The 16,287-nt window shown below is 42.8% G+C and overlaps 1 protein-coding gene across 2 annotated transcripts in view; it reads left to right on the forward strand.

Annotated features, from left to right (window-relative positions):
• The window catches only part of FAM3D (FAM3 metabolism regulating signaling molecule D), a 517,653-nt gene that overhangs the window by 333,414 nt on the left and 167,952 nt on the right, over window positions 1-16,287 (forward strand). For both annotated transcript variants that reach the window (XM_085624738.1, XM_085624737.1), the window contains one exon: window positions 11,637-11,695. In XM_085624738.1, coding sequence (XP_085480864.1) covers window positions 11,637-11,695 — 59 coding nt within the window. The remainder of the gene's footprint in view (window positions 1-11,636; window positions 11,696-16,287) is intronic.

The raw sequence follows: 16,287 nt of genomic DNA on the forward strand, positions 1-16,287 counted from the left end.
CTACAGCTATTTCTTTCCCTCGCACAAAGCTCTCTGAAAATCGATATACAAAGTGATCAAGGACAGGCCAAACCTTAAAAAGATTGTCACAATCAGGGTTATCTTGTGTCTACACTGAAGCATTAGCAACAAAATGCAACATCCGAAGAAGAAGCAACTACCGATTTCAACTCATGCGTGCAGGAAATATAGCCATTGCCATCAATATGAAGACAGCGATGGCTTCCTTATTAGGCCCATCACAAAAGTTAAACCCAAGAACTTATTCAGCTCATCCAAACTTGTGGGAATCCACTGGGTAGCACCAGAGTGGGGCTTACGTCTGGCACTGTTGTCCCTCAAAAACTGTTCAGCATACAAATTAGTCTGCTCAACAATCTCAGCAAAAAATAAATTGTCCAAAAACAACTGAAAGAAATTTATAGGCAAAAAATCTTCACAATTTAATCTACACCCTGTAACAACACTATAGGCAGGCAAAACCGGCTGCACCATGTTTGTGTCAATCCAGAGTCCAGCACTTCCAATGGGGAGCCTTGAAGCCCCATGCTGCAATCCAGAAGGCTCTTGCTGTACTATAGGTACACCAGTGTCTTCCTCTAAAAGCAGTGGCTTCATTGTGAGATGATTCCTCTAGGGTAGAAAATTCACTTGCAGAATCCTGGCCTTCCTCCTCTGACTCAGATGCAGAGTCAGTTTCATAATCATGATCAGAAGAAGACTTAAAAAGCATACCAAAAACCTACTGATCTGTCATCCTGCAGCTAGCCATAATCCTCAGGTATACAAGTATCTGGACAAATAAGTCAACAGTACCAATCACTGTGTAAAAAAAGTAATAAACATAGCGCGGATTTATAAAACAAAAAGAAAACCTAGTGGCATATAGCATTTGCAAGATAAAGTCATCAATACAAAGCACACAAAGTCCTATATACTGTAAAGCAATACCACTCACTTGCCAGAGACTGCTAGACTACTCTGCACAGACACAGCAAGCACTGATATCCCACTAGAGAAGAAAAAAAAAGAAAATTACACACAAGGCAACACAATACACATTGTTCACAAATACAAGGATAATGTCCCACTAATTCAAACAAAAGCTACAGAAGGCTGCTTTTATTACAACATTTTTTTTAAAAAAAACACATTCATGCATACCATTGGTACTCATTTGGAGTAAACAATATTAAAAAAATGTCCTTACCAAACACTTGCAACTACAAAAACTACAGTTCTACCCATATCAAAACTGCAAGCACAAGTTACACCAAAGTAAAACAAAAGCTTTGCACTAAACTAAAAAGGGGAAAAAATGTTACGATCACAAATAATGGCAAAACACGCAGACCATCAGCTGAACTACATTTAACACAAACTTTACCTAGTGGTCTAGTGGCTTCTGCCCCCCCCCCCTTGTGGGCACATGGACTTAAAAATACAACACCTATCTGCCAATGAGGCAGAAACAGCCAAAATATTCCCTCCTGAAAGGGGATCAACCCTTGCCCCAGGGGCCACTCCCCAAAACATTTTGCACCATAAACGATAAAATCCATTGTGATCTAGTGGCTTCTGCCCCCCTTGGGGACAGATGGCCAAAACATATAGGGCCGATCTGTTACCAAGGGGGTCCTAAATTGTCAAAAAATTCATCCCTAAAATGGGAGCAATCCTTGCCCGAGGGATCAATACCTGCAAAAAAATGGCCAATCTAGCCCCAGTGGAGTCCAAAACATGGAAAAAGGACATTGCCCCCTGGGAAAAAATCTTTGCCCAAGGGTTCACTCACAAAATGAAATCCCCTCGAACCCAGTGGGTTTGGCCCCCCTGGGGGCTGCTCGCATAAAGAATGGCGGCATCAACCCCCAGGAGGCCGAAACCCGGCTACACATGCACCCAGGGGAGTGACCCTTGCCTAAGGGGTCGCTCTCCCAACAAGACAAAAAAAATCCCTGGTTGTCCACCCGCTTTTGCAGAGCAGGAATCCATTCAAAACAGGTACAGAAGAAAGGAAACTCTTTCCTTTGCCCCTGTGTCTGTTTTCCCCAAAGAATCTCCCCAAGAGAAAGACGTACCTGAAACACGTTCTCTCTCTGGACGTGCTGGAAGCAAGTGGCTTTCAGCACGTACCCAGCAGCCTATGATGACGCCAGCTCACCCTCAGCACTCTGACATCATCCGTTGCAGAGGGGCATTTGGAGTGGCAGTAGAAGTGCTTCCACTGCCATCCCCAGTGGGGGCATGTAGGTGGGCGGCCCATGGGGGGAGCGCCAGTGCTTCCCCCATGGGCCAGTGCCAGGACGTAATGATTACGTCCTCAGCACAGCAGGGGTTAATGTATTATTTTCAGTTAACATGGCAACAACAGTAATTTAAATAAGCACTCTTTTACTTCACTTTTAGGCCTAGTGACTTTAGTGACTTATGAACTGACATCAAAGAGCTGCATGCAAACTGCATGATATATGCTATGTTATGTTATGTAGATTTGTATGGCACAACTTATAACCCATGAGGGTATCCAGGCCCTGAAGGAGGAGTATAGGTCCGGCAGTGCTCCTAGTTAGGCAGCCTGGGCTTCAGCTTCTTGGGCAACTAAAGGAAGCTGAAGTTGAGAAGTGGAGTGGTGGTCCTGATGTGAAGAGGGAGTTTGTTCCAGCTTTTGGTGGCGATAGCCTGTGTTGCTTCTGCGGATGTGGGAGATTTGTGCAAGGGAAAGGTGCAGCGTAGTTGTCTGGAGGGTTTGTAGAGTTGGCGTGAGTCGGTAGGGGACTTTGTATGGGTGGATGAGAAGATTTAATTTGTAATGTTTCTGGATGGGTAGCGAGTGAAGTTCCATAAGGTAGGGAGTGATGTCCGCTCTTCAGGGGAAGTCTAGGAGGAGGCTGGCATAGGTGTACAGGATGGTTTGAAGTCTTTGTGTGAGTTGGTCTGAGATGCTGACTTAGAGTGCATTGCCGTAGTCAAGTCTGCTAGTGATGAGGACTTGGGTGACCGTGGGATGTACCATAAAAATAAACTAAAGGACTATACTTTCCAATAGTCCCAATACCATTACCAAATAATCAGTCAGTTGGCAGTGAAGAAGGTTCAATCGTTTATTAAACAAAGTACTCTATAGAGGAGCCTCTCCGAACCTCACCCATCAGGTGCGCCGAGAAGACTGTTGGCTCGTATTCAAACATGAGGTTATATACTTTTCGGTTCAACACATACAATCACTGTAAAAGGGAAAACACGAGTTGGCCCTCGAGCTCCAGGAAAGGGCCATATGTGGCACACACCAGACCAGTACAAAGGCTTGACTATCTATTACCCCCTCAGACCCACCCAAACACTCATGCACCCACTCAGAGACCCACTCAGAGACTCACACATCCACTCAGGGACCCTCTCAGATACTCACGCACCCACATGAAGACCCACTCAGAAACACACAATCAGTCACAGATCCATTCATGCACTCACTCACAGACTCACTCAGACATTCATACACCCACTCATAGACTGACTCAGACTTTTTCATACCCACTCACAGACCCACTGAGAGACTTATACACTCACTCAAAGACCCACTCAGAGACACATACAAACAGTCACAGACCCGCTCAGACACTCAAGCATCCACTCACAGACCTACTCAGACACTAATGCACCCACTCACACACCCACTCAGACACTGTAACACTCACTCACAGGCCCACTCAGAGATTCACATACCCACTCGCAGACCCACTCAAACACTCAAACACTTACTCACGGACCCCCTCAGAGACTCAAGTACCCACTCACATACCCATTCAGACATTCACACACCCATTCACAGACCCACTCAGAGACTCACTCATCCACTCACAGACCCACTCGTACTCTCACACATCCACTCACAGACCCACTCAGATACTCATACAGCCACTTACAGACCCACTCTGACATTCACATACCCACTCACTCAGATGAGAGGAAGTGCAGCAAGTGACCAGGCTTCTCCAGTCCAGTCCGGGTTTTCGCGCTGATCGAGGAGGCGCGAGGAGGACGCCGGCTGCTCTCGGCGTTTCCTGATTCCAGTCCCCCACGCTCTGTTCCCTGTTTGCGGCCCACCCTTTATTTTACACACAGCAGGGTGTAGGGAAAACAGGGGTGCCCATTGACCCGCCACCGCTCTTCGGATCTACGGAAGGCAGGCGGGGTGCTGAGTGGTCACCCCTCCTGCGTGGAGGCACGGAGGACTCGCATAGTGTGTGGAGCCTGTGTGGAACCTGTAGGTAGAATCATATCGGGGACATTTGGAGGCTACCACCAGGAGCCAGGGGCCTGGAGCATGTCCCCCAGCAGGCAGGCAGGCACTGCTGTGACAGGCGATCCCATATGGAGGAAGGGGGAGGAAGAAGGCAGAAGGCAGTTGTGGATCACGAGAGAATTGTAAACTTAGATTATAAGGTTTGGAAAAACCTGTGAACACACCAGCTGAGCTGTTCCTTGCTCCGCATTCAATGCCAATTTCTCAAGAAAAGGAATAACTAACCTGACGTATGGAACGTGTGGAACTGCTTGTGTACATGTTCATTTGCAAAAACCAATGTTGATATATTGCTACCTTGATTCCTGTGTTTGGGCTGATATCTAGGGGATCCCTGCAAGCTTCCTGATGGGACCGAAGTCCCAGGTAGCGCTGACAGTTGCCCTGACAGTTGCCACACGCATTTTTGATTTTGAGCACTTCGCCCTGGTGGGACCACAAGTCCCAGGGTGCACCAGTCACTTTTTCTCAGCTGCCGCCGCCACCGCTCGCGAGGAGGAGGCATCACCCAGCGCTTAAAGCGCTGCCTTACTCCTCAAGGGCATGTCATCAAAACTGTCGAGGCTGGGCCATACTACTATCATCTATCATCTATTTCTGTCCGCAGACTGCGGACTCTCAGCAGACTCTCAGTTTTTGAAAGGTATTAAGCCATTTAAAAAACATTTTTTTTTTAAATCTGTATCATAGCCTGAAAAGTCTGAAAGGCCTTGCTAGCATGAGTAGGTCCAGGCCTGGAAATGGTCAGGGGGTTGTGGGGACATTGGACTCTTTTTTATTAAGGGCTGAGTCAGTATTGATGCACCAAATTAGATTAACCGAGAGGAGACTTTCCCTTGAGCCTGCAATAAATACTGACAACAGATCTGACATTACGGGCCTAGCCTCTATTGTTTCTGCCCCCGCCTCAGGTCTTGCCCAAGAGGCACCTGTAACCCAAAACAACAGTTTAGTCATATTAGATTAAGACACCGAGAATACAGAAAGCCAAAAAACACAGGACAATGATGATATCTCCAACTTTCCAACTAAGTCTAATGTGGTTACTCGGGGTCAAAAATCCAAATCTAAAACCAACCATGTGAATAGCTCTGCCCCACCTTCAAAGAAGAGAAAGGGTCAAGCTGCAGGTAAACAACAGCTACCACTACCCAAGCTTCGGAGGAATAAATCCACCGACAAGGAGCTTATCCATGAGTTAAAGATATCCAACGCTGAGGCTGTTCCAGGGGGGCCATTCCCTATAGAGGTTGATTACTGGAAAAAGCTTGAAACTATGGTAACGGCACTTCTAGACCCACTGACTCAAAAGCTGTTGGCTATTAAAATTAGATTGTCGGACCTTGAAAGAACTATGACAAACAGCAACATGATCACAACTACTTTTAATAGGGGGAAACTTATGTTATTAATAGAAATATGGATAAAAACATAACTGTTAATACTGTTAATACTGCTAATAATCAGAACAGTTTGTCATGCACGGGGGAAGGGCTGTCACAGCATAGAGTGGAGGACATTTCATCTGAAAGGAATTTAGCCCTCACTCATGCTTGGGTAGTAAATACCCCAAATGGTAACCAGTTCGGGAGTAATCAACGCCATATCCCAAGCCCAATAGGAGGAAAGCAAAAATCTTTTGAGGGTGTACCTACAAACCTCCATCTGCCCCCTGAAGCCACCCCCTTTACGGTAATATTAGCCAATGTTCCTCCACTGTTACCAGGTGTTTTTGAGCACTGGTCTTCATTGAGGAACAGATCACTCCATTTCTTGAGGGAGAAGACGGGGATGGATGACTCACTGTTCACAGATTTTAAAATGGTTCGTCGGATTGGGTGGGTTGGGCAATCAACCAAGAAATTTCAGGGAGACTGTGTTGTTCTATCCTTCAGATCTCCAGGATTAGTTAAAACTATATTAGAAAGGTCTAACACCTCGTCCTTGTATCCTAGGGGGGTCTCCATCTTACCACTGGGTTTCTTCTATCTGCCACCGAGAGACCTGGGATCTATCACCGAAAGAGTGAGATCAAGACAAATTAACCAACATCCTATGTACCCCCCATGGTATCATTCAAATCAATATGAGCCATTGAGTGACCTTGGAGATATAGACTGACTGGCTTTTAGCATTAGCGGCCCGCAGAAACTGGAAATTATAAATAGTAACCCTGGGAAAGCTTCCAATCTCTTTAATGACATGGTAGATTGTTTACATGTAACCGATCAGGTAGATAATTCTGATCATCCCTTACCTGTAGTTTGTGAGAAACACAATGTGGAAATGAGTACTTTGTCATTAGAACATCCCGATGTTGACCCTAGTGTGGGTGAAATGGTCATACCCACCCAAAATGCACAAGTTCTAAGAATGGCTTCATGGAACATTGCGGGTATTAGATTAAGAATCTCATATGAGGCCTGGCTATCATATGTTAAGATGTTTGACATCATCTGCCTCCAAGAAACTTGGAGTAGGGATGAGGTGGTTATTGGTGGTTTCTGCTCATCTAGTGTCCAGGCAATTCCATCTGTTGCAGGGAGGGCAAAGGGTGGTATAGCTACCCTAATCTCTGTAAAATATGGAGCGATAAAAATTGAGAATATTATGGACTCCCCTTGGTTTCAGATCATCCTGGTCTCAAACCTAACCGATGTTCCAATTTGACTAATTAATTGGTATCATAACATTTTTGATCACAATGATAGTGGGGTCATTATTAATTTAAAAGAGGAGATAAATAAGGCCATAGTAAAATGTTTTCCTGTTTGTATAATTTGGCTGGGGGATTTCAATTGCACCTTATGTTAGTATAGCTCGCACATGGTTTGTGGGGTGCAAGACATTGAAAACCAACCACTCCCACACTTTAAACACACTATCCAGGGTGAGGCTCTAAATGATATCATCGTAACTAGCGAATTATGTTTTATTGATACTCTGGTTTGTACTCCACTTAATCAGTATCCAACATTCCAGGGAGGGGGTAGGGCAAGTACTATAGACTTTAGATTGATTTCTAGGAAATGTTCCCATTTGGTGGAAAATGTTGCGGTGGAACCCAACCCCACTAGTGATCATCACCCCTTTGCCGTCAGTTTACGAATAAAGGTAGCAATGGGTAACAGTGATGATCTCGCCTTAAATTATAACTCTAACCAAGGGGTGAGATTAAAATGGAGTAAAATAAACCCCGTTGAATTCGAAGAGGACATCGTACGCTCTAATATTGATAAGGTTATGATATGTTTATCCAAAGTCCTTAGTTCGGAGGAGGTCATACAGAGTTTTGAAGAAATTTGTAGAGACGTGACTAGTAATTTGACAAGATCCATAAAGAGAAAAGAACCACAGGTTGTAAAATGGTTAAATGCTGCGTGCTCTAAGGCCCAAAAAGATCTCAAAAAAGCCCTGGACATGGTCCCCCGTGCTGGGGATTTAATTAGGAAAGCAAGACAAACCTATAAATTAGTAATTGGGAAAAGAGAAGAAGAGTTAGGAAGCCTTGCTTGGGATGACCTGGAGCAAGCTGGTGCCCTCAAGGACTCCAGAGGCTTTTGGGAAGTCATAAATGACCCACTCTTTACAGACGAGGTGAGGAACATGGAATCATTAATAAATGAAGATGCATGGGTAGCCCATTTCTCAAATTTTTTTAATCCCAAGGGTGTATCATTGCAAAACCAAAAAGAAGACTTAGCCATTAATTTTGCAACTGCAAACCAATTGAGTCTGTCCATTACGGTTGGGGAGGTTGAAGCATCATTGCTGAAGGGCATTTCTGCAAAAGCCCCAGGGCCAGACAGTGTCCCTTTAGATATGTTTAAAGGTAATCCCCTAATATGGGCACCGTTGCTGGCAAATGTTTTTAGATCGGTAATAGTGGGCCGCATCCCTGATTCTTGGAAAGAAGCGTGGTGGTCCCAATATACAAGAAGAGCAGTAGGAATGATCCCACTTGTTACAAGCCTATCTCCCTAATTGACGCAACATGTAAAGTCTTGGGAGGGTAATTCTTGCCCATCTTGAGCTTTGGGCGAATGAGTCTGGCCTGATATCCCATTCACAATAAGGCTTCCAAAAGGGGATGGGTACGAACGAACAATGCCTCAATTTGACCTTAGTTATGGGTAAATACATGAAGGCCAAGAGAGGATCGATCCACTTGGCCTTCATGGACTTATCCAGTGCATTTGACACAGTTAATAGGGGAAGCTGTGGTTACTCATGGAAAAGATGGGCTTTGAAGAGGCACTTATTACCCTCCTACGTAGGATGCATTCATCTACCTCTGTTTCCATACGTTATGGACCAGGAGGAGAAAAATCTAGGTTCATCGCATCCACAGAGGGTTTACATCAGGGATGCATTTTGGCCCCCTTTTTATTTCTTTTATACACAAATGGGATGGAGAAATTCTAATAGAGCAGCACTTGGATTACCCGACTGTAGGAGGAAATCCGGTTCCCCTGTTATCATACGTGGATGACACCGTATTGATGACCTTGACGGCCAATAGTCTACAAAAAGCCCTGATTGCTTTTACTGATTTTATAACGGAGTCTTTTATTATGGTCTGTGGCCCGAAAAACACAAAAACGAGGAAATTTGTGGTAAACAGTAGACACATTGAAAAGGTCCCTTCTTTCACATATCTAGGGAATGCTTTTAACAACAAATTAAACTGGGATAATTCGATTGCGACTAGGGCCCAACAGACCAGCAGAATCATAGAGGGCCTGTTTCGCTTTGCGTCCAAAGTGGGTCATAAGTCAGTGGCAGAATTCTTACCGTATATAAATCAAAGTGTCGGTCAGTCACAACCTATGGGGCAGGAGTATGGGGATGTAAAAAAAACAGTCAATTGCAAATTTGGGAAAATAAATTCATAAAAAGATTGCTGATGCTTCCCACCAGCTCTCCTACAAAATTTTGCCATTCAGAGCTGGGATTGGATTTTGTTGAGTCAAAATCGCACCCCTGATTTTATGGGGGAAAGTGTGGTCATCGGAAGAGTTATCAATTACCAGAGCGATCATAAGGGATTGTCTAAGTTTAGAAAATGTTTCGTCTATTCCCTGGCTCTGTTATATCAAAAATGTTTTAAGTAAGATTGGCTTAGGAAATATTTTTGAAAATCCGGATGGCACACCATCTAATATAAAATCAATGATTAAAAATGCCTATTATAATGAGTTAGTTATACCTAACTTGGATTATGAGACCCCATTCTATGTGTCGCCAAAAATACAACAATTTTATTTATCTTTTAGTACCCATACACATTCCCGCTTCCTTCTGACGAGGTTTAGTCTCTGCACATTGCACTTTCTAGCGGCTTTTCCTATCCAGGCGAGTTGGTGTGAGAGACTCACTCCATGCAATAATTCAGCCGAACAAAGCACAATGCACTTTATGCTGTTTTGCACTTTATATAAAGATGTAAGGGCACGTTTTATTAGGCCCATTCTGAGGGAAATTGCCCCTTGTTCATACCTGGACGGTTTTAATCATTTACGATCTCTGTCCAATGCTGTCATTTGTTGCGCTGTGTTAAATTTTATTAGAACTGCTTTGCAAATCAGGAAAATATATGAATTGTGATAGGGAAATTGGGGAATAGGGCTTTAAGTAATTTTAAGCTATATTTTTATTCTGACACCCTTGGACTGATATAAAGAAATTGGCAGCCTACAGAAAAAAAAATATATATGCTGTTTGGTTTCACTAAGTTCTTGCAAAATGTAATATGGAATCATTTTTATGCATTGTATATATTTTATCACTGTAATTATGTACTTTCATGATTCGTAAGAATCGAATACAGTTTTTCGAATGACAAAATAAATAAATCACACAGTCACTCACAGAACCACTCACACACCCACAAAACCATTCACACACCCACTCACACACCCATTTAGCCGCTCACACACCTGCTAACACATCCACATAACCACACACCCACTCACAGACCCACTCACAGACCCATACAGCCACTGACACACTCATAAAATTACTCACACACCCATTCAGCCACTCACACAACCAATCACACACCCACAAAATCCCTCGCATACCAACTCACATACCCATACAGCCACACACCCATATAACCGCTGACACATACTCATAGACCCATACAACCACTCACTCACCTAGTCACTGACCTATATAGCAACTCACATACCCAGTCACAGACACATATAGCCACTCGCACACCCACTCACAGACCCATACAGCCACTCACATATCAACAAATCCACACCCACACCTACTCACAGACCCATACAGCCACTCACACACTTACTCACATACCCACAAAACCACTTACACACCCACTCACAAACCTGTAAGACACTCACACCACATACCCACTCACCATTCTATACAACCACTCACACCCACTCTCAAAGGTTGCAGTTAGGAAATAAAATAAAAAATTCTTTGAACTTCACTAAAGAAACCAAAGGCTAAAAGGATGTTATAGTAAGGAAATAACATTAAAATATGCCTTGAAATTCACTGAAAAAACAAAGTTTACAGGGTCATTGTAGTTCCATTCAGATTTCACATGCACAAAACCATGCAAATTCAGCAGTTATAGTTACCTGAGTTAACTATAACTTATACCCCCATAATGCACTGCTTATGACCTCACATATTGCATCACTCATGACGTGGTTAGTGACATCACTCATGACATCTCAAATGACATCACTGATGACATCATCCAGTGCGTTTGTGTTCGGTAAAAGTTTCTTACACTTATCGATGTATACTAAGTTACTGCATAAGTTAAACCACCAAACTTTCTGCACTACTGAGTTGTACTATTTCTAACATATGTCATCTGAGTGGCTGTGAGACTGTCTCAATCTGTGTGTGAGTGTCTGTCCGAGTGACTGTGAGTTGCGCATGGTAGGGTAATTACCAGCAAGCATAGTGGAAGACTGTGTGTTTTTCCCTCCTTACAGCTCTGCTCAGCAAATGTGGGTAAAAAAACCTATCTATGTGGCCTAAAGAATGAATTATTTACTTATGCTTCTAAGCTGTGCTTTTTGCAGCCTGTGAAGTAACTTTGAGATTTTCTGAGTTACTTTATATGCTTAAACAAGAAAGAAAGCACAGACCTCTTTTGCATTGCTGTAGCGTAGAGAATAGCCTCATGATATGGCTCTTTATATCCTCATTGTTTCTGTACTTTGATTCTCACTCTCTTGCGTGTGTGGGACACGGATGGAGGGCAAATGCATTTGAAAATGTTATATGAATAATAATTATACTTGTAAATAATTTCTTACAAATTTTCATTTTTGTATTTCAGAATCATGAGCAGTGTAAAAAATAACATTGGTCGAGGACTAAACATTGCATTTTTAAATGGTGAGATGAAGTTTAATGTTTGAAAATCTCTACTCTTTCTCACTTCCTGTAATTATGTTAATCAACCCAGCGGGAGACAGCAAATTGTGAAACTTCTTTGGTGCTTGTCTAAAATGTTTGCACACCAGGCGGCTGATTCACAATCTTAAACTTACACTTTTGTGTAAGTTTACTATTTTCTTTAGGTGCTCACAAACTAATATTTGAATTTTACTGATGGCAATTTTATGACTGTGGAGATTCCACAGTCAGGGTAGAGATGTCACACATAAAAATTTACTATAAATAAATAATATTTATAAATTAAACAAAAAATAGGACATGACTATTTTTCATGTCTCTGCTGTCGTACTGAAAGTCATCACCATTTTATGTTTCTGCTCGCACTGCAAGAAAGCAGTGGGGTGACGCTCCTCTACCCTAGTGGAGGAGCTGCCCCTGATCAGTCTGTCATCACTGTTCAGGTTTCATTATTTGTGTACGATCAGACCATTGCACTGTAAGCCTCACAGACTCCGAAATTTGTTTATGTTGATATTCAAATAAGATTTATACTTACCATTAAACGTTTACCACACAAATGTCTTCAACAAGAATGCCTTTACCATGAAAATTTCATTGTACAGGCAGGCATGCTAAAGGCATATGCATGCTAAATGTTTTCATTGTAGATGCATGCGTGCTAAAGTCATGCATTATAATGATGGCATCATAAATGCATTTGTTGTTTTGGCATGCCTTATTCAATCATATAACTGTCTGGAACTAATGCCTTTGAATAACTTTTTTACAAACATGAGCAACAGAATCCTTTTAGATCACCGCAAGAAAAACTAACATACTTGTGTATATTTCCAGGCTCACAGATGTTTTGCCTTTTTATTTCCAATTTTGCATCATATTATTGAATTGACTTCTATTTAAATTTCTTGCTATTAGATATTAACTTGCTCTGTTAAATTTTTAGGATAGAGTTTATTAAAGAAAGAAACAATAATTAGAATCAACAATGTGATAAATCAATATTATAATGCATACAGTGAGATATCTAGTAACATTATAATAAAGTTCTTAGATAACCAAAGCGTAGAAGGAAAGAAAGAAAAACAGAGAAAGTAAGAATATTTGCATAAAAAATTATAATAAATTACTAATGAGGCGAACTGATGTACCTACAAGAAAGTACCAGTGCAGAATAAATTAAATGGTAAAATATAGTGAATGAAAGCAATGCATATAGGTACAATTAGCAATGAAGTAAACAAGTAATTACAGGAGGTTTATATACTTCTTCAAGGAAAATCATTACTTATGTCCAGAGAATTTGCCTTTTAATATGTAAAGATAAAGGGGTGGTATATGCTCCATGTAGTCTATGATTATAATATACACCATACCACCCTGCTTGAAAAAATATATGGACATTAAAAGTACAGTCATTCCAATCATCAGAAAGACCACCTAAGATTACATTTGTAAAACTGAAAGATATATGTGTATGGAAACTATAGTTGATTTGTGACCAAACCTTTAACCAAAATTGGTAAGTAGTCGGACATTCGAATAACATATATTTTACATCTGAACCAGAAGTGTTGTGTGACCAACAATATGGAGAGACAATGGAATTAAATTTGTGTAACATAGCTGGAGTGACCATGAGCCTATTGTAAATGAAAAATAGAGTTTGGGTTGTGTTAGCGGAACAAGATGTTTGGGGATCTCAAGCCAAGTTTTGCTCCATAGAGATGTAGGAAACAAAGTCTGCAAATCAGATTCTCATTGTAACTCCAATATTGTGTTTTTGTCTAATAGCTGGGTAGGAAATGAGAATGCTGTAAATACGCGAGGCTGTGGGAAGGGTTGATAACACAGGTTGTAGATTGGAAGTAGTAGAGGGAGTAGTAGAAGTAAGAGTGGGACTTGAATATAGAGTATTGTAAGAATTAGAAATGCCCTGAATCAAAGAATTTAATTTGTTTTCATATGAGGGAGGGAAATTAAATGGGATTGAGATTGAGAGAAGCAAATACAGGATTGTTCTTGAAATAATTGGTGGCTCCATAAAAAATGTGCATGTCTACGGGTTTTCCAATAGACAGTTCTGTTGTTAATTTTAATAAGTTTATCATACCAAATTGAGGATTGAAGAATATAATCAATATTAGAAGAAAAATAAACATATATTGGGAGCAATAGCCAACAAGCATTTTTAAGAACAGGAAGAGACATGGAAGTAGGGCGTGGAGTAAACAACAACAATTCTGAAAAAGAAAAGAGATGAATAAAAACAATTCTAACACCCTGCATATGGTGGAGTCACTTGCGTATTGGTGATTTTGATAAAGAACCGAATGCTTCAAAAAGAAAGCATTATGGTATGCTTGAAAATTACCTACTGAGAAACAAACAAGGATTTGTATTGTTCCATAAAAAAGAAGTTAAAATAGTATATATTTTATTAAACAATAGAAGTTGGCATATTGATGGGGATTGCATTAAAAAAAAGATAAATTGGATCCAACCCACCCAACCAAGAAAGAAACAATGGATTCCATTGGGAGCTAGAAGTTGTTAAAGAAGCAAGAAGATGGAAGACTTAAGGGTGATTGTGGTTTTAACAGCATCAGAAAACCAAATACCCACATATTTTACTGGAGTCCAGAGAAAGTTTGATGATAAAAAGTCATGTTTAAGACACAACTTATTTAGCGGAAGGATCTCACGCTTATCAGAATTTCATTTATTGCCTGAGATTAAAGTAAAAGCAGAGACTGTGTCTAGAAATGGTTGTAAGGAGGAACCAGGAGAAGACATATATAAAAGAATGTTGTCTCAATAAACTGAGAATTCAATCTCTTCATCTCAGTGTTTGTATCCTTGTATACTATTATGGTGCCGATTCCGATTGGGTAAAAAAAATTCCCGTACGACTCGTATCTGTATATTTTTACGTACGATTCGTACAAGTCCCGTCCCACCGGTGAAGTACGATTCGTACGTGAAAAATACATAAGATTCGTATCGGGAAAAGGTCTACGAGACGCACCCGGACAGTTTTACGTACAAATCGTAAAACTGAAGTCCGAGCGCACAAGTACGATCCGTACCGCCCTTCCGAATACACAAGCGTATGTAAAACGTCCCGTACGTAGCGAACTCCGTACCACTCGTATCCTGGGTAAACTTGTGCCTGGGATACGAGTCGTACAGCCCCCCCCTCTGCCCCACGTATGTCCGCACGTACCCCCGTATGTCAGCACCGTACCCCCCGTATGTCAGCACTGTACCCCCCATGTCCGCACCGTACCCCAGCCCCGTACTTGTACGCACCATACCCCAGCCCCGTACTTGGACGCACCGTACCCCAGCCCCGTCCTTGTACGCACCGTACCCCAGCACCGTACCCCAGCCCCGTCCGTGTACGCACCGTACCCCAGCACCGTACCCCAGCCCCGTACTTGTACGCGCCGTGCCCCAGCACCGTTCCCCAGCCCCGTACTTGGACGCACCATACCCCAGCCCTGTCTGTGTACGCACCATACCCCAGCACCGTACCCCAACCCCGTACTTTTACGCACCGTACCCCAGCACTGTACCCCAGCCCCGTACTTGTACGCACCGTACCCCATCCCCGTACTTGTACGCACCGTACCCCAGCACCGTACCCCAGCCCTGTATTTGGACGCACCGTACCCCAGCCCCGTACTTGGACGCACCATACCCCAGCCCTGTACTTGGATGCACCGTACCCCAGCCCCGTCCCCCAGCATCGCGTATGTACGGACCCTACAACAACATTGCGTATGCGAGCACGGTACAACAACATCACGTATGTACGCACCTTACATACGCGAAAACGACTCGTACTGAACCAGGACACTGTAAAACAGCACAAGGAGGGTCAATTCGACTCGCACAACACCACAAAACACGTCTACAGTAGAAAAAACATAAAAATGACTGACCTGGCACATCCAAACAGGCAAACAGAGGCCCAAACTCACAACCACATCTTATAACACACCCACCAAAATTTCAAACTCAGGCACACCCACAGATGGACCAATAAAAAGGGCCCACACACACAAACCATGAGCCTTTGCAACAGACTCACTGCAGCTACAGAGCATACTCCAACAACTGCACCCATACACCTTAACATATACACCTTCACACAAACTCCTTCACACATACCCCTCTTCACATTCCCACACACACCTTCACATTCACATCCACACACCCACAACCATCCACACCTTCACCCCACACTATGCCCACAGACAAGAATCCAAAGTTCACAAGGGAGGAGCTGGATATCCTTGTCAACGAAGTCATCAGAGTCGAGCCACAGCTCTTTGGAACATTGGTCAGACAGACCAGCATAGCTGAAAAACACGCCTGTGGCAGAGGATCGTCGATAGGGTGAATGCTGTTGCACCCATCAGAAGGACCAGGAATGAATGCCAAGCCAGGTGGTACGATCTGCGGAGGGCAGTCAAGTGCAAAATGAACGAGGACCACGCCCTGAGCAACATCACTGGAGGTGGGCTGCCCCGCAGACCGGTACATTACCATCCCTGGGAGGAGAA

Source organism: Triturus cristatus, chromosome 9 (assembly GCF_964204655.1).
Source record: "Triturus cristatus chromosome 9, aTriCri1.1, whole genome shotgun sequence".
Taxonomy (NCBI): Eukaryota; Metazoa; Chordata; class Amphibia; order Caudata; family Salamandridae; genus Triturus; species Triturus cristatus.